Genomic DNA, 25,069 nt, shown 5'->3' on the forward strand with positions numbered 1-25,069 from the left:
GGTATGTTGGCATTAATAGCAAGAGGATTTGAGTACAGGAGCAGGGAGGTTCTACTGCAGTTATACAAGACCTTGGTGAGACCACACCTAGAGTATTGTGTGCAGTTTTGGTCCCCTAATCTGAGGAAAGACATTCTTGCCATAGAGGGAGTACAGAGAAGGTTCTCCAGATTGATTCCTGGGATGGCAGGACTTTCATATGAAGAAAGAGCAGATCGACTGTGCTTATACTTGCTGGAATTTAGGTTGAGGGGGGATCTTATTGAAACGTATAAAATTCTAAAGGGGTTGGACAGGCTAGATGCAGGAAGATTGTATCCGATGTTGGAGAAGTCCAGAATGAGGGGTCACAGTTTAAGGATAAAGGGGAAGCCTTTTAGGACCAAGATGAGGAGAAACTTCTTCACACAGAGAGTGGTGAATCTGTGGAATTCTCTGCCACAGGAAACAGTTGAGGCGGTTCATTGGCTATATTTAAGAGGGAGTTAGATATGGCCCTTGTGGCTAAAGGGATAGGGGGTATGGAGAGAAGGCAGGTGCAGGGTTCTGAGTTGGATGATCAGCCATGATCAAAATGAATGGCAGTGCAGACTCGAAGGGCCAAATGGTCTACTCCTGCACCTACTTTCTATGTTTCTATGTTTCTATTTCTCTGTATGTTTCGATGCACTCTGACCAGCTGCATCACCATCTAGTACGGAGGGACCACCGCACAGGATCAGAAAAGGCTGCAGGAAGTTGCAAAGCTCAGCCAGCTCCATAACAGACACTAGCCTCTCCAGTATCGAGGACACCTTCAAAAAGCAATGCCTCAAAAATGTGGCATCCATCATTAAGGACCCCCATCACCCAGGACATGCCCTCTGCTCACTGCTACCATCAGGAAGGAGGTACACAGTGAACGATTCAGGAGAATGCTCCTTCCCTTCTGCCATCCGATTTCTGAATGGACATTGAACCCATGAACACTGCCTCACTACTTTTGCTCTCTTTCTGCACTACTTACTAATTTTTTATATTTCTTTTTGTAATACACTCAGTGACCACTTCATTAGCTACACCTGTACACCTGCTCAGTGATGCAAATGTCTTATCTAGTCACATAGCAGCAACTCAATGCATAAAAGCATGCTGACATGGTCAGAGCTTCAGTTGCTGTTCAGACCGAACTTCAGAATGGGGAAGAAATTCCACAGACAGTGACCTTGACTCTGGAATGATTGCTGGTGCCAGATGGGGTTGTTTAAGAAGCTGCCGACTCCTGGGATTTTCGCACATAGCAGTTTCTAGAGCTTATAGAGAATGGTGCAAAATAAAAAAAAAATCCAGTGAGTGTCAGTTCCGTGGGCAATAATGTCCTGTTGATGAACGAGGTCAGAGGAGAATGGCCAGACTGATTTAAACTGACTGAAAAGTGACAGTAACTCAAATAACCACATATTGCAACAGTGGTGTGAAGAGGGGAATCTCTGAATGCATGGCACATTGAGGCTTCAAGTGGATGGACTTAAGCAGCAGAAGTCTACCAACAGACAACTAGTGGCCACTTTAGATCCCTAGTAAAGTGGCCACTGAGTGTATATTTTATGTATTGAATTGTACTGCTGCTGCAAAACAACTCATTTCTCAAAATATGTCAGTGGTAACAAGCTGGGCTCTGAGCCTGATGAATAAGTGAATCTGACTCTGCCCAGCCACCCTGCTGCCTCAACCGAGTGGTGTTGGAAACCAGGCAGCTCAAATGGTTGGAGCAGGTTGCTGGGAAGGTGTGTGGGGTGAGTGTGCAAGTTAACCCTCCAGCCCCGGATGCACACTCACTTAGACAGAGCCAGTCCGAGCGATGCCAACTCTTCATTCAGGTCAGTCAACTTCATCCCTGCCTCCACCGTCACCTGCAGCTTCTTTTTATCCACCTGCCAAGAAAGGACCATTGGACTATAAAACACAGGGTTGGAGTTAGGCAACTTGGTCCATTGAGTCTGCTCTGCCATTCCATCATGGCTAATTTATGTTCCCTCTCAATCCCATTCTCCTGCCTTTTCTCCATAACCTTGATGCCTTGTCTAGTCCAGAGCCTATCGGCCACCAAAGATGTCCACTGCAGTCTGTGGCAATTAATTCCACACATTCACCATTCTTCTGATAAAGAAGTTCCTCCCTCATCTGTGTTCTAAACGGACGTCTCTCTATATTAAGGCTGTGCCCTCTGGCCTAGACACCCTCATTATTGGAAGGATCCTCTTCACATCCACTCTAGCTAGATCTTGCAATATTCAATAGGTTTAATACGATCCTCCCCCATTTTTCTAAACTTCAGACCCAAAGCCATCAAATTCTCTGCACCCTTTCATTCTCAGACACAGATCAGTTCTCTCAGAAGGCTAAAGAAATTGGGGATATCCCCACCAATCCTTGGTTATCTATATTGAGAAACCATACTACATTGATACACACAGCTTGGTAAGGCAACCACTCTGCCTGTAACCATAAGAAACAGCAGAAAGTTGTGGACACAGCTCGGCACATCATGGAAACCGGCTTCCCCTCCACGGACTCTGCCTACACTGCTCACTGACTCAGTAAAGCTGCCAACATGGTCAAATACACAAGTAGTCTTTTCAAAGTCTTCAAGTTCCCTGGCCCAGATTGACTCATTTTCACAATGGATGGCCAGTCCCTATACACTTACATCTCCTATCAGGAGGGCTTTCTGGACATCAGACCAAACCAGTTCCTCTTCCACCAGCATTCTATTCCATCAAGCAGAATTTCTCCTCCGGCTCCTCCGACATCCTTCAAACAGAAGACGTAGCCATGGATGCTCGCATGGGTCCCAGCCTTTCCTGCCATTTAGTTGGCAATGTGGAACAGTCAATGTTCCAAGCTTACACTGGTATCAGTCCCCAACTTTTACTGTGCTGAATCGATGCTGAGCTCGTCGACTTCATCAACCTTGCCTCCAACATTTACCCTGTCCTCAAATTTACTTTGTCCATTTCTGACACCACCGTCCCCTTTCTGATCTCTCTGACTCTCTCTTTGGAGACAGTTTATCTACCTATAACTTTTATAAACCCACTGATTCTCACAGCTACCTGGACTATCCTCTTCCCACTCTGTCACTTGTAAAACTTCCATCCCCTTTTCTCAGTTCCTCTGTCTCTGCCACATCTGCTCTCAGGATGAGGTTTTTCATTCCAAAACTAATGAGGTATCCTCCTTTTCAAAGAACGGAGTTTCTCTCCACTGCCATGAACGCTGTCCTCACCCACATCTCTTCCATTTTGCCTTCACCCCACCACTCCAGCAGGGATAGGTTTCCTCATGTCCTCACCATCTTCCCCATCCAACACATAATTCTCTATAGCTTCTTCTATCTCCGACAGGATCCCACCACCACCTACGTCTTTCCTTCCCCCCCCACTTTCCACTTTCCACAGGAATCACTCCCTATGTGACTCCCCTGTCCATTCACCCCTTTGCACCATTTCCCTCCTGGCACTTATCGTTGCAAGCAGAACAAGTGCCCCTACACCTCCTCCCTCACCACCACTCAGGGCCCCAAACAGTCCTGCAGGTGAGGCGACACTTCACCTGTGAGTCTGTTGGGGTGATATAATGTGTCCGGTGCTCCCGGTGTGGCCTCATGTACATCAGTGAGACCCGACGCAGATTGGGAGACTGTTTGCCAGGAAAAGCACTATCTTCTGGTATCCACTGTTACAATTCTACTTCCCATTCCCATTCTGACTTGTCAGTCCACTGCCACGATGAGGCCACACTCAGAATGAGGAGCAACTCGGACTTGATGGCATGATCATCAATTTCTAGAACTTCTGGTAATTGACCCTCCCCTTTTCGCCATTCCCCATTCCTGCTTCCAGCTTTCACCTTATCTCCTTACCTGCACATCACCTCCCTCTGATGCTCCTTCTCCTTCCTTATTCTCCATGGTCTCCATGGTCCTATCAGATTTTCTCTCCTCCAGCCCTTTATCTCATTCACCAATCAACTTCCCAGCTTTTTACGTCACCTCCTCCCCTTCTCTCAGTTTCACCTATCATCTCACACCTTGTACTTCTCCCTCCCCTCTCCCCACCTTTTACTCTGACTTCATCTTTCTTTCCCAGTCCTGATGAAGGGCCTCAGCCTAAAACATCAACTCTGTACTCTTTTCAACTATTTACTCAATTCTGTAATATTTTTTTATCTTACTCTAGCTCAGTGCATGAGTAATGGTCTGATCTGTATGAACAGTATGTAAGACCGTATCTTGGTACATGCGACAAATATCAAGCAATTCCCAATTCCTCCCCATAGCTGGGTAAATGATGGACAGCAACACAAGGGCATAGCCCACACAAAATAGTCACAGGACAAGGCCACAGCCTCTCCCACCAACTCTATCGCTCAGTGAGAACAAGATGGAGCTGCCAGCCCAGTAACAGTTCTTGCCTTATTCAACAATACAAGGTTTCAAGATTGTTTGATGTCATTTCTTGTACACAAATGTAAGGAGAATGAAATAACTGTTACTTTGGATGCCACGCAGCACAAAACACACACACATACACACACACACACACACACACACAAACATAATAATAACACAGAGTAAATATAAATACATCCAAACATTTGTAGATTGATTGGATGTCCATAAAATGACGGTAGGCTACACACAAGGTGACTGACAGGAAATAATAAAGTAGTGGTGATTGGAGGTGTAGTGGTGTCAATCAGGCTTACTTCATAAGGAAAGAAAGCGTCTTTGTGTTTGGTGGGCCTGATGCGGATGCTTCGTAGCCTCCTCGCTGATGGAGTGAGACAAGCAGTCCATGAGCAGAGTGGCTGTGACCCTTCAAGGCCCCTGTCCAATACCTTTCTGTATATAAGTCCTTGATGTCAGGTGGTGCTGGTGGTGTGTTGGGCAGTTTTGTCTACCCACTGTCGCGTCTTCCTGCCCACCCCAGTGCAGTTACCACACCATACAGTGATGCAGTTTCTTAGGCGCCCTCTGCTGCACATCTGTAGAATGACGTGAGTATGGATGTGCAAAGTCCCCTCTCTTCAAATGAAGGGACGTTGGAATGCTTCCTCGAATGCATATCCCCATAAACCTGCATTCCCCAAGCACCCAGAAGTTCACCAAACAGAGACCTCATTGCAGTTCAGTTCAGGAATTGAACTGGACTCACCTTACTTAAGAAAGAGTTGAATATGTTGGGGTTCACATTCAAAGATCTCTCAAGTTTGGAGTGGAAATTGATGGGGTAGTTAAGAAGGCTTATGTTGTGTTGGCCTTCGTTAGTCAGGGGATTGAGTTCTAGAGCCACAAGGTAATGTTACAGCTTTATAAAATGCTGGTTAGACTACCCTTGGAGTTCAGTTCAGTTCTGGTCGCTTCATCCTTTGAAGGATGTGGAAGCTTCAGAAAGGGTGCAGAGGAGATATACCAGGATGCTGCCTGGATTAGAGAGCATGCCTTATGAGGATAAATGAGTGAGGTAGGCCTTTTCTCTCTGGAGTGAAGCAGGATGAGAGGCAATTTGACTGATATGTACAAGATGATAGAGTGGACAGACAGAGACTTCTTCCCAGGGTGGAAAGGTTTATATAGGAGGCCACGTGGTAAATGTTGAGGTGATTGGACGAAAGTGTAGAGGTAACCCAGAAAATGGTAGATGCATGCAACCTGCTGTGTGGTGGTGGTGGAGGCAGATACATTGGAGACATTTAAGAGACTCTTCATGGATGAAAGGAAAGTTGAGGGCCATGTGGGAGGGTAGGATTAGATTAATCTTATAGTAGGTTAAAAGGTCGACACACTATCTTAGGGTGAAGGGCCTGTACCGTACTGTGATGTTCTCTGTCCTATGGTCCATGCCAACAAAGATCTATCTAATCTGGTCCCATTCGCATGCATTTGGCCCATATCCCTCTGACCCTTTCCTATCCATGGACCTTTTAAGTGCTGCTAATGTAGTGTACCTGTCACAACCACTTTCTCTTGCACTTATTCCGTATATTGACCAACCTCTGCATTAAGAAGATGACTCTCAGATAGCTTTTAAATCCCTCTCCCCTTACCTTAAACCTGTGCCCTCTAGTTCTTGATTCCACAATCTTGGGAAAAAGACAGGACACATTCACCCTTTTTCTTGCCCTCATGATTCTGTATCCTAAACTCCAATGAAGAAAATCCCAATTTGCTCAACTTCTCCCTATCACTCAGTCTCTAGTGTCCCATCTATGTCCTTGTAAATCTCCTCTGCACTTTCTACAGTTTCGAGACACCTTTCCTGTAGTATCCTTGCTCCCATCATCAGAGATCCTTGGACTGACCATCTATCTATCTGTCTGTCTGGGTTTCTACTTATCTGTCTATCTATCCATCTATCCACCTATCTGTCGATCTGTTTATCTATCTATCTGTCTATCTATCATCTATATATCTATCTGGCTATTTATTCATGGATACGGCATGAAATAAACATGGCTGGCCTTTGAAACGCATTGCCTCCAATCCTTCAATTTACCCCTAACCTAATCACAGAATAATTTACAATGACCAATTAACTTCTCTGTTGCATCTTTGGACTTGGGAGAAAACCGGAATGCCCGGAGGACCCCTACACATTCCATGCAGAGTTTGTACAAACTCCTCGCAGAGGATGCGGGGACCGAACTCTGAACGCCACCCCCTCTCTCAAGCTGTAATACAATTGCACTAACTGCTACACTACCACAAAAAAAATATATTTTGTAACTTATAGTAATTTTTATATCAAGCTGCCACAAAACAACAAAGTTCATTGATAATAATTCTGATTCTGATTCTGATCCTGATCTGATATAATCTGTCCCTCAGCATACCTCTCACCGTTCACTGTTTAAATTCTATATATATCTGATTTCTCCAACATGCATTACTTGACATTTCCAAAGAGCAGGTTCCATCTGCCCTCCCTGCCCATTTTCTGAGGGTAATCTGGACATGAGGAATAAGGTTCATCTGCCATGAAACCTTACCTTGAGCAGCTTGTTGAGATGGTTGAGCCTTATGAGGTAGCCGTCAGTGCAGACAATATCTGAGGGTGAATGCCCACAACCCACAATCTTCACTCGCTTGCTGCGTTGCTTGGCCAGTTCCAGGATCTACAGGGAGTAAGACACAGGCAGCATGATGGGCAACTGTCTTATTCTTCCAGGGACCTGGAGCAGGACCTTGTCTATCCAGGGGATACACACTCTCTCCCTCACTGTCCCAATGTGTACACATTCTCCATCACTGTCCCAGTGTGTACACACTTTCTCTGTCACTGTCCCAGTGTGTACACATTCTCCATCACTGTCCCAGTGTGTACACACTCTCTCCCTCACTGTCCCAGTGTGCACACACTCTCTCTGTCACTGTCCCAGTGTGTACACATTCTCCATCACTGTCCCAGTGTGTACACACTCTCTCCCTCACTGTCCCAGTGTGTACACGTTCTCCATCACCGTCCCAGTGTGTACACACTCTCTCTGTTGGTGTCCCAGTGTGTACACATTCTCCATCACTGTCCCAGAGTGTACACATTCTCCATCACTGTCCCAGTGTGCACACACTCTCTCTGTCACTGTCCCAAAGTGTACACATTCTCCATCACTGTCCCAGTGTGCACACACTCTCTCTGTCACTGTCCCAAAGTGTACACATTCTCCATCACTGTCCCAGTGTGTACACACTCTCTCTGTCAGTGGCCCAGTGTGTACACACTCTCTCCCTCACTGTCCCAAAGTGTACACATTCTCCATCACCGTCCCAGTGTGTACACGTTCTCCATCACCGTCCCAGTGTGTACACACTCTCTCTGTCAGTGGCCCAGTGTGCACACACTCTCTCTGTCACTGTCCCAAAGTGTACACATTCTCCATCACCGTCCCAGTGTGTACACGTTCTCCATCACCGTCCCAGTGTGTACACACTCTCTCTGTTGGTGTCCCAGTGTGCACACACTCTCTCTGTCACTTTCCCACTTTCCCAGTGTGTACACATTCTCCATCACTGTCCCAGTTTGTACACACGCTCTCTGTCAGTGTCCCAGTTTGTACACATTCTCCATCACTGGCCTAGTGTGTACACACTCTCTCCCTCACTGTCCCAGTGTGCACACACTCTCTCTGTCACTGTCCCAGTGTGTACACATTCTCCATCACCGTCCCAATGTGTACACACTCTCTCTGTTGGTGTCCCAGTGTGCACACACTCTCTCTGTCACTGTCCCAAAGTGTACACATTCTCCATCACTGTATAGTGTGTACACACTCTCTCTGTCAGTGGCCCAGTGTGTACACGTTCTCCATCACCGTCCCAATGTGTACACACTCTCTCTGTCACTTTCCCACTTTCCCAGTGTGTACACATTCTCCATCACTGCCCCAGTTTGTACACACGCTCTCTGTCAGTGCCCCAGTGTGTACACACTCTCCATCACTGGCCTAGTGTGTACACATTCTACATCACTGTCCCAGTGTGCACACACTCTCCATCACTGTCCCAGTGTGTACACATTCTCCATCACTGTCCCAGTGTGTACACATTCTCCATCACTGTCCCAGTGTGCACACACTCTCTCTGTCACTGTCCCAATGTGTACACATTCTCCATCACTGTCCCAGTTTGTACACACACTCTCTGTCAGTGCCCCAGTGTGTACACACTGTCCATCACTGGCCTAGTGTGTACACATTCTACATCACTGTCCCAGTGTGCACACACTCTCTCTGTCACTGTCCCAATGTGTACACATTCTCCATCACTGTCCCAGTGTGCACATTCTCTCCATCACTGTCCCAGTGTGCACACGCTCTCCATCACCGTCCCAGTGTGTACACACTCTCTCTGTTGGTGTCCCAGTGTGCACACACTCTCTCTGTCACTTTCCCACTTTCCCAGTGTGTACACATTCTCCATCACTGTCCCAGTTTGTACACACGCTCCCTGTCAGTGTCCCAGTTTGTACACATTCTCTATCACTGGCCTAGTGTGTACACACTCTCTCCCTCACTGTCCCAGTGTGCACACACACTCTCTCTGTCACTGTCCCAGTGTGTACACATTCTCCATCACTGTCCCAGAGTGTACACATTCTCCATCACTGTCCCAGTGTGCACACACTCTCTCTGTCACTGTCCCAAAGTGTACACATTCTCCATCACTGTCCCAGTGTGTACACACTCTCTCTGTCAGTGGCCCAGTGTGTACACGTTCTCCATCACCGTCCCAATGTGTACACACTCTCTCTGTCACTTTCCCACTTTCCCAGTGTGTACACATTCTCCATCACTGCCCCAGTTTGTACACACGCTCTCTGTCAGTGCCCCAGTGTATACACACTCTCCATCACTGGCCTAGTGTGTACACATTCTACATCACTGTCCCAGTGTGCACACACTCTCCATCACTGTCCCAGTGTGTACACATTCTCCATCACAGTCCCAGTGTGCACACACTCTCTCTCTGTCACTGCCCCAGTGTGTACACATTCTCCATCACTGTCCCTGTGTGTACACATTCTCCATCACTGTCCCAGTGTGCACACACTCTCTCTGTCACTGTCCCAATGTGTACACATTCTCCATCACTGTCCCAGTTTGTACACACACTCTCTGTCAGTGCCCCAGTGTGTACACACTGTCCATCACTGGCCTAGTGTGTACACATTCTACATCACTGTCCCAGTGTGCACACACTCTCTCTGTCACTGTCCCAATGTGTACACATTCTACATCACTGTCCCAGTGTGCACACACGCTCCATCACTGTCCCAGTGTGTACACACTCTCTCCATCAGTGTCCCAGTTTGTACACATTCTCCATCACTGGCCTAGTGTGTACACACTCTCTCCCTCACTGTCCCAGTGTGCACACACTCTCTCTGTCACTGTCCCAGTGTGTACACATTCTCCATCACTGTCCTAGTGTGCACACACTCTCTCTGTCAGTGTCCCAGTGTGTACACATTCTCCATCACTGTCCCAGTGTGTACACACTTTCTCTGTCAGTGTCCCAGTGTGTACACATTCTCCATCACTGTCCCAGTGTGTACACACTCTCTCCCTCACTGTCCCAGTGTGCACACACTCTCTCTGTCAGTGTCCCAGTGTGCACATATTCTCCATCACTGTCCCTGTGTGTACACATTCTCCATCACTGTCCCAGTGTGCACACACTCTCTCTGTCAGTGTCCCAGTGTGTACACATTCTCCATCACTGTCCCAGTGTGTACACACTTTCTCTGTCACTGTCCCAGTGTGTACACACTTTCTCTGTCAGTGTCCCAGTGTGCACACATTCTCCATCACTGTCCCTGTGTGTACACATTCTCCATCACTGTCCCAGTGTGCACACACTCTCTCTGTCAGTGTCCCAGTGTGTACACATCCGCCATCATTGTCCCCGTGTGTACACATTCTCCATCACTGTCCCAGTGTGTACACACGCGCTCTGTCAGTGCCCCAGTGTGTACACATTCTCTCCATCACTGTCCCAGTGTGCACACACTCTCCATCACCGTCCCAGTGTGTACACACTCTCTCTGTCACTGCCCCAGTGTGTACACATTCTCCATCACTGTCCCAGTGTGTACACACTTTCTCTGTCACTGTCCCAGTGTGTACACACTTTCTCTGTCAGTGTCCCAGTGTGCACACATTCTCCATCACTGTCCCTGTGTGTACACATTCTCCATCACTGTCCCAGTGTGCACACACTCTCTCTGTCAGTGTCCCAGTGTGTACACATCCGCCATCATTGTCCCCGTGTGTACACATTCTCCATCACTGTCCCAGTGTGTACACACGCGCTCTGTCAGTGCCCCAGTGTGTACACATTCTCTCCATCACTGTCCCAGTGTGCACACACTCTCCATCACCGTCCCAGTGTGTACACACTCTCTCTGTTGGTGTCCCAGTGTGCACACACTCTCTCTGTCACTTTCCCACTTTCCCAGTGTGTACACATTCTCCATCACTGTCCCAGTTTGTACACACGCTCCCTGTCAGTGTCCCAGTTTGTACACATTCTCCATCACTGGCCTAGTGTGTACACACTCTCTCCCTCACTGTCCCAGTGTGCACACACTCTCTCTGTCACTGTCCCAGTGTGTACACATTCTCCATCACTGTCCCAGAGTGTACACATTCTCCATCACTGTCCCAGTGTGCACACACTCTCTCTGTCACTGTCCCAAAGTGTACACATTCTCCATCACTGTCCCAGTGTGTACACACTCTCTCTGTCAGTGGCCCAGTGTGTACACGTTCTCCATCACCGTCCCAATGTGTACACACTCTCTCTGTCACTTTCCCACTTTCCCAGTGTGTACACATTCTCCATCACTGCCCCAGTTTGTACACACGCTCTCTGTCAGTGCCCCAGTGTATACACACTCTCCATCACTGGCCTAGTGTGTACACATTCTACATCACTGTCCCAGTGTGCACACACTCTCCATCACTGTCCCAGTGTGTACACATTCTCCATCACAGTCCCAGTGTGCACACACTCTCTCTCTGTCACTGCCCCAGTGTGTACACATTCTCCATCACTGTCCCAGTGTGCACACACTCTCCATCACTGTCCCAGTGTGTACACACTCTCTCCATCAGTGTCCCAGTTTGTACACATTCTCCATCACTGGCCTAGTGTGTACACACTCTCTCCCTCACTGTCCCAGTGTGCACACACTCTCTCTGTCACTGTCCCAGTGTGTACACATTCTCCATCACTGTCCTAGTGTGCACACACTCTCTCTGTCAGTGTCCCAGTGTGTACACATTCTCCATCACTGTCCCAGTGTGTACACACTTTCTCTGTCAGTGTCCCAGTGTGTACACATTCTCCATCACTGTCCCAGTGTGTACACACTCTCTCCCTCACTGTCCCAGTGTGCACACACTCTCTCTGTCAGTGTCCCAGTGTGCACATATTCTCCATCACTGTCCCTGTGTGTACACATTCTCCATCACTGTCCCAGTGTGCACACACTCTCTCTGTCAGTGTCCCAGTGTGTACACATTCTCCATCACTGTCCCAGTGTGTACACACTTTCTCTGTCACTGTCCCAGTGTGTACACACTTTCTCTGTCAGTGTCCCAGTGTGCACACATTCTCCATCACTGTCCCTGTGTGTACACATTCTCCATCACTGTCCCAGTGTGCACACACTCTCTCTGTCAGTGTCCCAGTGTGTACACATCCGCCATCATTGTCCCCGTGTGTACACATTCTCCATCACTGTCCCAGTGTGTACACACGCGCTCTGTCAGTGCCCCAGTGTGTACACATTCTCTCCATCACTGTCCCAGTGTGCACACACTCTCCATCACCGTCCCAGTGTGTACACACTCTCTCTGTCACTGCCCCAGTGTGTACACATTCTCCATCACTGTCCCAGTGTGTACACACTTTCTCTGTCACTGTCCCAGTGTGTACACACTTTCTCTGTCAGTGTCCCAGTGTGCACACATTCTCCATCACTGTCCCTGTGTGTACACATTCTCCATCACTGTCCCAGTGTGCACACACTCTCTCTGTCAGTGTCCCAGTGTGTACACATCCGCCATCATTGTCCCCGTGTGTACACATTCTCCATCACTGTCCCAGTGTGTACACACGCGCTCTGTCAGTGCCCCAGTGTGTACACATTCTCTCCATCACTGTCCCAGTGTGCACACACTCTCCATCACCGTCCCAGTGTGTACACACTCTCTCTGTTGGTGTCCCAGTGTGCACACACTCTCTCTGTCACTTTCCCACTTTCCCAGTGTGTACACATTCTCCATCACTGTCCCAGTTTGTACACACGCTCCCTGTCAGTGTCCCAGTTTGTACACATTCTCCATCACTGGCCTAGTGTGTACACACTCTCTCCCTCACTGTCCCAGTGTGCACACACTCTCTCTGTCACTGTCCCAGTGTGTACACATTCTCCATCACTGTCCCAGAGTGTACACATTCTCCATCACTGTCCCAGTGTGCACACACTCTCTCTGTCACTGTCCCAAAGTGTACACATTCTCCATCACTGTCCCAGTGTGTACACACTCTCTCTGTCAGTGGCCCAGTGTGTACACGTTCTCCATCACCGTCCCAATGTGTACACACTCTCTCTGTCACTTTCCCACTTTCCCAGTGTGTACACATTCTCCATCACTGCCCCAGTTTGTACACACGCTCTCTGTCAGTGCCCCAGTGTATACACACTCTCCATCACTGGCCTAGTGTGTACACATTCTACATCACTGTCCCAGTGTGCACACACTCTCCATCACTGTCCCAGTGTGTACACATTCTCCATCACAGTCCCAGTGTGCACACACTCTCTCTCTGTCACTGCCCCAGTGTGTACACATTCTCCATCACTGTCCCAGTGTGTACACATTCTCCATCACTGTCCCAGTGTGCACACACTCTCTCTGTCACTGTCCCAATGTGTACACATTCTCCATCACTGTCCCAGTTTGTACACACACTCTCTGTCAGTGCCCCAGTGTGTACACACTGTCCATCACTGGCCTAGTGTGTACACATTCTACATCACTGTCCCAGTGTGCACACACTCTCTCTGTCACTGTCCCAATGTGTACACATTCTACATCACTGTCCCAGTGTGTACACACTCTCTCCATCAGTGTCCCAGTTTGTACACATTCTCCATCACTGGCCTAGTGTGTACACACTCTCTCCCTCACTGTCCCAGTGTGCACACACTCTCTCTGTCACTGTCCCAGTGTGTACACATTCTCCATCACTGTCCCTGTGTGTACACATTCTCCATCACTGTCCCAGTGTGCACACACTCTCTCTGTCACTGTCCCAGTGTGTACACACTCTCCATCACTGTCCCAGTGTGTACACATTCTCCATCACTGTCCCAGTGTGTACACATTCTCCATCACTGTCCCAGTGTGCACACACTCTCTCTGTCAGTGTCCCAGTGTGTACACATTCTCCATCACTGTCCCAGTGTGTACACACTTTCTCTGTCAGTGTCCCAGTGTGCACACATTCTCCATCACTGTCCCTGTGTGTACACATTCTCCATCACTGTCCCAGTGTGCACACACTCTCTCTGTCAGTGTCCCAGTGTGTACACATCCGCCATCATTGTCCCCGTGTGTACACATTCTCCATCACTGTCCCAGTGTGTACACACGCGCTCTGTCAGTGCCCCAGTGTGTACACATTCTCTCCATCACTGTCCCAGTGTGCACACACTCTCCATCACCGTCCCAGTGTGTACACACTCTCTCTGTTGGTGTCCCAGTGTGCACACACTCTCTCTGTCACTTTCCCACTTTCCCAGTGTGTACACATTCTCCATCACTGTCCCAGTTTGTACACACGCTCTCTGTCAGTGCCCCAGTGTATACACACTCTCCATCACTGGCCTAGTGTGTACACATTCTACATCACTGTCCCAGTGTGTACACACTCTCTCCATCAGTGTCCCAGTTTGTACACATTCTCCATCACTGGCCTAGTGTGTACACACTCTCTCCCTCACTGTCCCAGTGTGCACACACTCTCTCTGTCACTGTCCCAGTGTGTACACATTCTCCATCACTGTCCCTGTGTGTACACATTCTCCATCACTGTCCCAGTGTGCACACACTCTCTCTGTCACTGTCCCAGTGTGTACACACTCTCCATCACTGTCCCAGTGTGTACACATTCTCCATCACTGTCCCAGTGTGTACACATTCTCCATCACTGTCCCAGTGTGCACACACTCTCTCTGTCAGTGTCCCAGTGTGTACACATTCTCCATCACTGTCCCAGTGTGTACACACTTTCTCTGTCAGTGTCCCAGTGTGCACACATTCTCCATCACTGTCCCTGTGTGTACACATTCTCCATCACTGTCCCAGTGTGCACACACTCTCTCTGTCAGTGTCCCAGTGTGTACACATCCGCCATCATTGTCCCCGTGTGTACACATTCTCCATCACTGTCCCAGTGTGTACACACGCGCTCTGTCAGTGCCCCAGTGTGTACACATTCTCTCCATCACTGTCCCAGTGTGCACACACTCTCCATCACCGTCCCAGTGTGTACACACTCTCTCTGTTGGTGTCCCAGTGTGCACACACTCTCTCTGTCACTTTCCCACTTTCCCAGTGTGTACACATTCTCCATCACTGTCCCAGTTTGTACACACGCTCCCTGTCAGTGTCCCAGTTTGTACACATTCTCCATCACTGGCCTAGTGTGTACACACTCTCTCCCTCACTGTCCCAGTGTGCACACACTCTCTCTGTCACTGTCCCAGTGTGTACACATTCTCCATCACTGTCCCAGAGTGTACACATTCTCCATCACTGTCCCAGTGTGCACACACTCTCTCTGTCACTGTCCCAAAGTGTACACATTCTCCATCACTGTATAGTGTGTACACACTCTCTCTGTCAGTGGCCCAGTGTGTACACGTTCTCCATCACCGTCCCAATGTGTACACACTCTCTCTGTCACTTTCCCACTTTCCCAGTGTGTACACATTCTCCATCACTGCCCCAGTTTGTACACACGCTCTCTGTCAGTGCCCCAGTGTATACACACTCTCCATCACTGGCCTAGTGTGTACACATTCTACATCACTGTCCCAGTGTGCACACACTCTCCATCACTGTCCCAGTGTGTACACATTCTCCATCACTGTCCCAGTGTGCACACACTCTCTCTGTCACTGTCCCAATGTGTACACATTCTCCATCACTGTCCCAGTTTGTACACACACTCTCTGTCAGTGCCCCAGTGTGTACACACTGTCCATCACTGGCCTAGTGTGTACACATTCTACATCACTGTCCCAGTGTGCACACACTCTCTCTGTCACTGTCCCAATGTGTACACATTCTACATCACTGTCCCAGTGTGCACACACTCTCCATCACTGTCCCAGTGTGTACACACTCTCTCCATCAGTGTCCCAGTTTGTACACATTCTCCATCACTGGCCTAGTGTGTACACACTCTCTCCCTCACTGTCCCAGTGTGCACACACTCTCTCTGTCACTGTCCCAGTGTGTACACATTCTCCATCACTGTCCCTGTGTGTACACATTCTCCATCACTGTCCCAGTGTGCACACACTCTCTCTGTCAGTGTCCCAGTGTGTACACACTCTCCATCACTGTCCCAGTGTGTACACATTCTCCATCACTGTCCCTGTGTGTACACATTCTCCATCACTGTCCCAGTGTGCACACACTCTCTCTGTCAGTGTCCCAGTGTGTACACATTCTCCATCACTGTCCCAGTGTGTACACACTTTCTCTGTCACTGTCCCAGTGTGTACACACTTTCTCTGTCAGTGTCCCAGTGTGCACACATTCTCCATCACTGTCCCTGTGTGTACACATTCTCCATCACTGTCCCAGTGTGCACACACTCTCTCTGTCAGTGTCCCAGTGTGTACACATCCGTCATCATTGTCCCCGTGTGTACACATTCTCCATCACTGTCCCAGTGTGTACACACGCGCTCTGTCAGTGCCCCAGTGTGTACACATTCTCTCCATCACTGTCCCAGTGTGCACACACCCTCTCTGTCACTGTCCCAGTGTGTACACACTCTCTCTGTCAGTGTCTCAGAATCTACACATTCTCCATCACTGGCCTAGTGTGTACACACTCTGTCTGTCACTGCCCAATGTGTACACCTTGTCCATCACCAAAACAGTGTGTACACATTCTCTATCACAGTCCCAGTGTGTACACATTCTCCGTCAGTGTCCCAGTGTGTACACATTCTCCATCAGTGTCCCAGTGTGTTCACATTCTCCATTACTGTCCCAGTGTGTACACCTTGTCCATCACCAAAACAATGTATACACCCTCTCCCATGTGCGTGCATGCTCTCTGACTGTTTCAGTGTGTGCTCGGTGTACTGCCTCTCCTCCCCTCTCCACTGCCCTTTCCCTCTAGTGCTGCCCCTGTGTGGCACTATTGCTATGCACAGTGTATGGACAGTGGTCTCCAGGTCACTCACCAGTCGAACCTCCTCCATGGAGTTGGGTTCGAAGTATAACTCCGGCTGGCAGGCATATGTCTCAGCCCAGTTCCAGAACTTGTAGCCTTCAATGCCTTGGACCTGAACATAGTGACAGATAGAAGCTGAGTCTTCGAGCCAGACACATCAGGCAGCCATAAACAACCCAGGCTGAATTTGGCCAGAGCCCGCACTGTGCTCACATCACTGATGGACCTGCCCTGGGTCCCAGCCGTGGAGAAACACACCAAGTTGAGTGGAACTCTGCAGAATGAGCTGATGAATTGGGGGGTGGGGGCAAGTAATTGTTAGCATTTCAGGTCGAAGATCTCCATCAAGGGTTTCAACAGTTGACTTAGGGAGGGTGTGTGTCTATAACAGTGGTCCTGAGGACAATAAGGTAAAGAGGTTCAAGGACTTTGGAGAAAAAGTCACCAACAGCCTGTCCTGTTCCAACCATACTGATGTCTCAACCAAGAAAACTGACCAGCAGCTCTACTTCCTCAGAAGGCTAAAGAAATTTAGTATGTCTACTCCAATTTTTCTCAATACACTATGGAACGTGTCCTGTCCAGCAACTGCTCTGTCCGAAACCACGAGAAACTGCAGAGAAATATGATGCAACTGAGCACATCACTGAAGCTAGTTTCCTCCCCACAGACTCTGTCTATCCTTGGCTCTGCCTCGTAAAGCAGCCAGCATAATCAAAGACCCCATCTGCCTGGACATTCTTTCTTCTCCTCTTTCCCGTCGAGCACAAGGTACAAAGCTTGAAAAGCACATAGCAGCAGGCTCAAGGACCACTCCTACCCTTCTGTGATCAGACTTTGAAACGGTTCCCAGGTACAATAAGATGGACCCTTGACCTCACAAACTTCATTATGGCCTTGCACCTTATTGTCTGCCTACACTACCCTTTCTCTGTAACAGTAACACTTTATTTTGCATTCTGTTATGGTTTTCTATTGTTCCATAGCGTATACAATACCCCAAGTCAACTATTGAAACCCTCGATGGGGATCTTCAATTTATTTATATATATATATGCATTGTTTCTCTCTGTTATTATGCATTGCATAGTACTGAGGCCACAAAGACAACAGATTTCATGACAGCATACACAAGATGCTGGAGGAACTCAGCATGTTTTATGCTAAGGCCCTTCATCAGGACTGAGACCCTTTCTGCTATGGACCACGCTCCTCTCCTATATGGTTCTTCCTATTCCAGTCTTGACTTTTCCCCCACCTAGCCTCACCTATCACCTTTTTGCTATTGTTCTTCCCCTCCCCCACCTTTTAATTCAGGCATCTACCCCCCTCCCCTTTGCTCTATAACATTTCAAGCTTCATCAACTGTTCATTTATTTCCATAAATGCACCCTTACTTGCCGAGTCCCTCCAGCATTTTGTGTGCATTGGTTTAGATTTCCAGCATCTGCATATTTTCTCGTGTTTGAAATTTCATGACATAAACTGGTGATATTAAACATGCTTTTGATTCTGACTAATAATAATAAGCATCCAATTCAATTACTTCACATTTCCCTGGACTAGCTTCCAATTGCTCAACTTTCCATTTAATCAAAAACGCAAGAGTGCAGGTGCTGGAAGTCCAGAATAACACACACAAATTGCTGGTGGGACTCAGCAGGTCAGGCAGCATCTATGGAGGGGAATAGATTTTGCCTAAGTTGCCATTCCACCTAACCTATGTCCTGCTGTATCATTGGATATCCTTCTTCACAATCCAAAGGCTTCCAATTTTTTGTGCTATCCGTAAACACACAGAAACCAGCCTTCTTCCCACAGTAGGGCACCGCACTAGCATAGTGAGCTGCTGCAGTAGCAAAGCAGTTAGCGTGACACTACTGCAGATCGGAGAATTGGAGTTCAGAGTTCAAATCCGCCGCTATCTTTAAAGAGGTTCTACATTCTCGCTGTGGCCACCTGAGATTCCTTCAGGTGCTCTGCTTTCTTCCCACATTCCAAACATGCAGAGTTTAGTGGGTTAATTGGTCACGTGGGTGTAATTGGGTGGCGTGGGATCATGGGCAGGAAGAGCCTGTTGCCGACCTGTCTCTCTGAATCAATAAATACATACATAGAAGGATAGGTATGGGTGACATGCTAGCATAGTGGTTAGCACAACACCGTACAGTACTGGTGACCCTGGTTTCATTTCTCAACATGATTACAGCTTGGGCTATCAGAGTTTCGAGTTCAATTGCGACATCACCAGTAAGGAGTCTGTATGTCTTCCCGGTGGAATGTGTGGGTTTCCTCCAGGTGCTCTGGTTTCCTCCCACTGTCCAAAGATGTACTGGTTGCTGGGTTAATTAATCATTGTAAATTGTCCTGTGATTACACTAGAGTTAAATCAAGGTTTGCTGGGTGGTGCAGTTTGAAGGGCTGGAAGTGCCTAATCTCTACGGTGTCTCAGTATGAACAAAATACACGCATACCACTTACGTATTGCACTGTACTGCTACAACAAAACAACAAATTTCATCACTTATGTCAATGACAATAAACCCTGATTCCAATTCTGCTATAAGGGAAGATGTTAACAGGGGAAAGCAAAAGGTATCCTTATCAGCATTTCTAAACTTTTGGAGATGTAATGAGCTTCAGCTGAAGAGTGCTTCTTGGGACTGCGTTCTTGGATCCAGTCCCAGCAGTAAGAGCAATGTGCTCCATTTACTGGACAGAATGATGAGTGCTTCTGAGAGTCTGTGCAGGAAATGAAAGATCAGAAACTGGAAGTGTTTTTTTTCTCAGTTTATAAATCACACTTGGCACCTGATCCATCTTCAGAGATGTGATTAAATGACAGGGAGCTCCTTGGGTGGCCGCTTGCTCAAGTTCATTTCACAAATGTTTCCTCTGCTAAGGTTATAGAAATCTGGGGCAGTATTCACCAGTGCATCTGAGCGATACAGAAAGCAATCCCAATGCACTGAAGCTTGTTCAGTTAGAACTAATCAGACTCAGTATTCACGGAGAATAAAATAATTCAAAACTCAAAACTGGGTATCAAAGTAGAAAAATCTCAACTAAGAAAAGTGACACACAAAATGCTATTGAAAACAGGTCCTGTCGAAGGGCCGAAGACCGACGCAGCAACTGCACTCTTCTCCATTGACTCTGTCTGTTCTGCTGAGCCCCCCCAGTGTTTTGTATGTGTTGCTTGGATTTCCAGCATCTGCCGATTTTCTCTTGTATGTGGTAAGAAAAGTGATGCTGTCCGGTTGCACATTTCCCGGACAAAATTAAGTACCCTTTCTACATCGTTCCAACACTCACCCCCAGGAACAGACACAGAGTGAAGCTCCCTCTCTAGTCTACACTGTCCCATCACAAATGCCTCTGCCGGAGGGAGTTGACCCCAAGTTCTCCTGTTCCTTCCAGAACCTTGGAACTTGGTTCACCCAGACCAATGGTTGCATTAACCCACTCTTCACTGCCATATGCATTAAGTCTCACCCTCCGCCACACAAGTTCTTGAGCACTTACCATGATTAATGAAGGTGCTGTGAGAGCAGAGATCACGTCCGTCATAGGAAGGAGAGAGACAAACAGTGATGCACAGTCCGTGATGTGTATGAGATATACGTGCAAGAGGTATGTGACTGAAATTCCTGTTGGTGATAATGGGGGTAATGATTAACTAGTCTGCTTAATCCAGTACTGGGATTTTGTCTCGAATTTGATAACCAGTTTTAAAGAAGTGAAGGCTGAGCATGTTTGAGCAGGATGGGTAGTTGAGCCCTGTCACGCATGTAAGTCTGTCTTAAAGCTCTGATCTTGTCATCTGTAGCAACAATTTGGATGAGAATACAGGGCTGTAGGCTCAACCATCTTCATCATGGGTACAACCCTCCCCACCATTGATGACATCTTCAAAAGGTGGTGTCTCGAGAAGGTGGCATTTATTACTAAAGACACACACCTTCTGAGAGCAGCGCTTTTCTCATTACTACCAACAGCAAGGAGGTACAGCAGCCCTAGACTCACACTCAATGTTTAGGAACAGCTTCTTCCTCTCCCCCATCAGATTTCTGAATGGACAATGAATCCATGAACACAATCTCACTACTTTGTTCTATTTTTGCAATATATATATTGATCTTTATATTTCTTATTGTAATGTATAGTATTTTATGTATTGTAATGTATAGATTTTTATGTATTGCAAGGTACTGTACTGTATGTCTTGCACTGCACTCCTGCTGCAAAGCGACAAATTTTATGACATATATCAGCAATGGTAAACCTGATTCTGAGAGCTTGTTTAGTAAGTGAAATTCATTTCAATACATGCTGCTGATCTGCTGACCACCTCCAGCATTTTGTGCTTGTTTTTTAGTAAGTTTGCTGATGAAGCTAAAGCAGTTGATATAGTGGACAGTGAAGAATATTATTAAAAAATTACAGGAAGATTTGTATCAGCTGGTGAAATGGGCTGAGGAATGGCAAATGGAGTTAATTTTGGATTTATGAAATGCTGCATTTTGCAAATTCAAATCCATTTAGGGCCTTCATAGAGAATGGTCTGGAGAAGAACAGAGGGATCTTGGTGTACAAATACATGGTTAATCGAAAGTGTGATGTGTGATGAAGAAGTCTTTTGGTGTACTAGCCTTCATAAGACACGGCATTGAGCTAGAAGCTAGAAGGTCTGTAGTGATTGTACAGGATGCATTTGGAGTATTGCATTCCACTTCGGTCGCCCTGAAACAGGAAAGAAGTGATGAAACTGGAAAGAGCGCAGAAAAGATTTACAATGATGTTGCCACGACTTGAGGGTATGGAGAGTTTGAACAGACTCGGACTTTATTCTTTAGAGCATAGGAGACTGACAGGTGCCCTTATGGAGATGTATAAAATAATGAGGGGGGTAGATATAGTGAATGCACTCAGTTTGTGTCCCAGGGTTGGGGAATCATGAACCAGAGGACAGAGGTTTAAGGTGAGAGGGGAAAGATTTTATTGAAAGTTCAGGATTAATTTTGTACACCAAGGGTGGTATCTATGTGAAATTAGATGTCTGAAGAAGTGGGTGAGCCAGACACAATAACAACTGTTTTAAAGATTAAAGAGCAGCTTTATTTGTCAAATGGCCACCGAAACTTACAGTGAAATACGCCATTTACTCACTGGAGTTTAGAAAAATAAGAATATTGAAAGGGATTGATAGGGTGGATGTGGAAAGGATGTTTCAAATCATGGGAAGGCTCTGACCAGAAAAATGTCCCTTTAGAACAGTGATGAGAAGGAGTTTCTTTAGCTAGAGTGTGGTGAATCTGTAGAATTCATTTCCACAGATGACCCTAGAATCCAAATCATTGGGTATATTTAAAGTGGAGATTGCTAGATTCTTGATGAGTTAGATACAAAGGTTACAGGGAGAAGGCAGGAGAATGAGGTTGAGAGGGTAAATGATCAACCGTGATGGAATGGTAAAGCAGACACAATGGGTTGAATGGCCTAATTTGCCCATTTACTCTTATATCTTATGGTCCTGTGGTCTTAATTGCACATACACACACACACACACACACACACACACACACACACACACACACACACACACACACACACACACACACACACACACAGTTTAGTTTAATTTGTTATTCATACATCTAAGCATTGAAAGATACAGTGAAATGTATCATTTGCACCAAATCAAATGAGGGTTGTGCTGGCAGCTGGTGTGTTGCCCAGCTCACTAAACAGAGGGCTGAATCCAGACGAAGGCATAGATGACCAGTGTGAGGAACAAGCCAGTACCTGGGTGCCAGGAAGTCTGAGTCACTGCAGCCTGGCATGGTGAGGGCACACTGGATTGTTGCGTTTAATTTTGGTTCCCCTACAATAGGGAACATGTCACTAAATGGGAAAGAGTGCAGTGGACATCTTCAAGGATGCTGCCAGAACTTGTGGGACTGTATTATGGAGGAAGGTTGGGCAGTTTAGAACTTTATTCCTTAGAGTGTAGGAAATTAAGCAGTTATCTTATAGACGTGTATAAAATGGTGAGAGCATGTTAGGGTGAATGCAGTCAGGACTGGAGAATGAAGAAACTGTGGGTACGGGCAAGAAGTGAGAGAGTTGCTTTAAGCAGTCCTTGATTCCTCCTCGGAACTTTGCTGATATGTCTGGGTCCTGCCGCAATCTGGGGTGAGATCTGGCTCACAGACAGTGAATCAACTGTGATGCCAATTCAGTTGTGATGCACATTCACAATGAGAAAAGCACACCCTCAGTCCCCATGTACACCCCCACTTTTACACACACACTCACTCCACTCCACTCCATCATGTAATCCACACCTGTAATCTCTCCCTGCAGGTGCCTGGGGTCCTGGTTCCCTTTTGGCACCAAGTTAACTCAGAATTGCTCTTATTGTGTAACAACAAACAGAAGGGGAATTAAAGTGAGAGTTACTATATAACTGCAGTAACTCTATCAGAGGGTTATTGTATAACTACCAAGCCATGTTTTCCCTGAATCACCTCGGACACTTTAACCAGCCATAAGCACAGGCAGAATACCTCCCTTCCATCTGCTGTCCAAAGAGAGAGGGTCAGAATCAGAATCACTTTAATGCCAGTGTGTGACACAAGCTAGAATTGATTGTGGTTCGGTGCCAAGAATAAAATGCAGGACATTACCTTAACAGACAACACAACAGCAGCCAACAATTTACAGGACAACAGTGCAAACAGCCATGAGCAAGCAACAACACAAAATACTGGAGGAACTCAGCACTCCAGGCAGCATGTATGGTAAATTCAACATTTCAGACTGACACCCCTTTTCAGTATCTTCTGTTCCACAGATGCTGTCTGACCTGCTGAGTTCCTCCAGCATTTTCTGTGTGTGGCTCTGTGTTTTCAGTATCTGCAGAACCTCTTGTGTTTATTCATTTCCACAGATGCTGCCTGACCTACTGAGTTCCTCCAGCATTTTGTGTGAATGGCTCTGTGTTTTTAGTATCTGCAGAACCTCTTGTGTTTATTCATTTCCACAGATGCTGCCTGACCTACTGAGTTCCTTCAGCATTTTCTGTGTGTTATTCTGAGTTTCCAGCATTTCCAGAGTCTCTTGTTCCAGGTTTCCTTGTAGCTTCAGAAACCTCTGATTGGGCTACGCCTGGAGTATTGCATTCAGTTCTGGTGCCCAGTACAGGGAGGATGAGGGTGAAGAAGAGGTTCACCTTAGGGGCATGTGCTGCTCAAGAGGTTTGACAAATGTGGGTTGTTTTCTCTGGAGTAGCAGAGAATGAGGGGAGACCTGACAGAGGTGTATAAGATTATGAGAGGCATAGATAGAGTAGACAGACTATATTGTTTTCCCAGGATTGAAATGTCTAGTAGTAGAGGAAATGCATTTAAAGTGAGAGGGATAAGTTCAAAGGAGATATTAGGTTCATTAGTAGAGATATGGCGGACTATGGTTGGGTGTAGGCAGTTTAAATGGTTTTTGGTATGGACTAGATGGGCCAAAAGGCCTATTTCCTGAGCTGTATTTCTCTATAACTTCATGACTCTTTTACATCTTTTTTCTTCCAAATATGGTTCTGGTACTGTTTGAGCCTGTGATGTACATTTTGGTGGTGTGTTTTTCAGGTCGATTGAGCGATCTGGTGCTTTGCTCTTTCTGAGGATGTTTTGAGTGAAGCGTGAGGCCTTGTAGCCACAAAGCCTGGAAGCAGCGCAGAGGCCCAAGACCGACTCTGTGACTCGACTAGAGCCCTGAAGTAAGTGTGTGTGTGTGTGTGTGTGTCTCTCTCTCTCACCCCCCCCCCCGCCCCCCTCTGTTGCTATCAGAGGATGATGCTGGAGTTCTGGGTCTTGGGCAAGGTTTAATCTACACAAATTATGGATTGAACTCTGTAATTCATATTGTGACATGTTTCAGGGTTCTGCGTGATCATTGCTTTTCCCTGTAACTTTGAGCAATTTTGATTTGGGCCAGCCTGAAGAAACAAACACTGAGATGAACTAAATACAGACTCTTTCAA

At 47.1% G+C, this 25,069-nt stretch overlaps 2 protein-coding genes across 2 annotated transcripts in view; one reads left to right on the forward strand and one right to left on the reverse strand.

Annotated features, from left to right (window-relative positions):
• LOC132402579 (L-gulonolactone oxidase-like) overlaps nucleotides 1–25,069 on the reverse strand; it is a 54,702-nt gene that overhangs the window by 27,920 nt on the left and 1,713 nt on the right. The window contains exons 2-5 of the mRNA XM_059985470.1: nucleotides 20,554–20,678; nucleotides 17,039–17,140; nucleotides 7,033–7,158; nucleotides 1,819–1,913 (exon numbers count right to left, since the gene is read on the reverse strand). Coding sequence (XP_059841453.1) covers nucleotides 1,819–1,913; nucleotides 7,033–7,158; nucleotides 17,039–17,140; nucleotides 20,554–20,598 — 368 coding nt within the window. The 5' untranslated portion in view covers nucleotides 20,599–20,678. The remainder of the gene's footprint in view (nucleotides 1–1,818; nucleotides 1,914–7,032; nucleotides 7,159–17,038; nucleotides 17,141–20,553; nucleotides 20,679–25,069) is intronic.
• Nucleotides 24,675–25,069, forward strand: part of LOC132402580 (uncharacterized) — a 41,215-nt gene continuing 40,820 nt past the window's right edge. Inside the window, exon 1 of the mRNA XM_059985475.1 lies at nucleotides 24,675–24,805. The gene's annotated coding sequence lies outside the window, so the exon portion shown is untranslated. The remainder of the gene's footprint in view (nucleotides 24,806–25,069) is intronic.

This window comes from Hypanus sabinus, chromosome 12 (genome assembly GCF_030144855.1).
Source record: "Hypanus sabinus isolate sHypSab1 chromosome 12, sHypSab1.hap1, whole genome shotgun sequence".
Classification (NCBI taxonomy): Eukaryota; Metazoa; Chordata; class Chondrichthyes; order Myliobatiformes; family Dasyatidae; genus Hypanus; species Hypanus sabinus.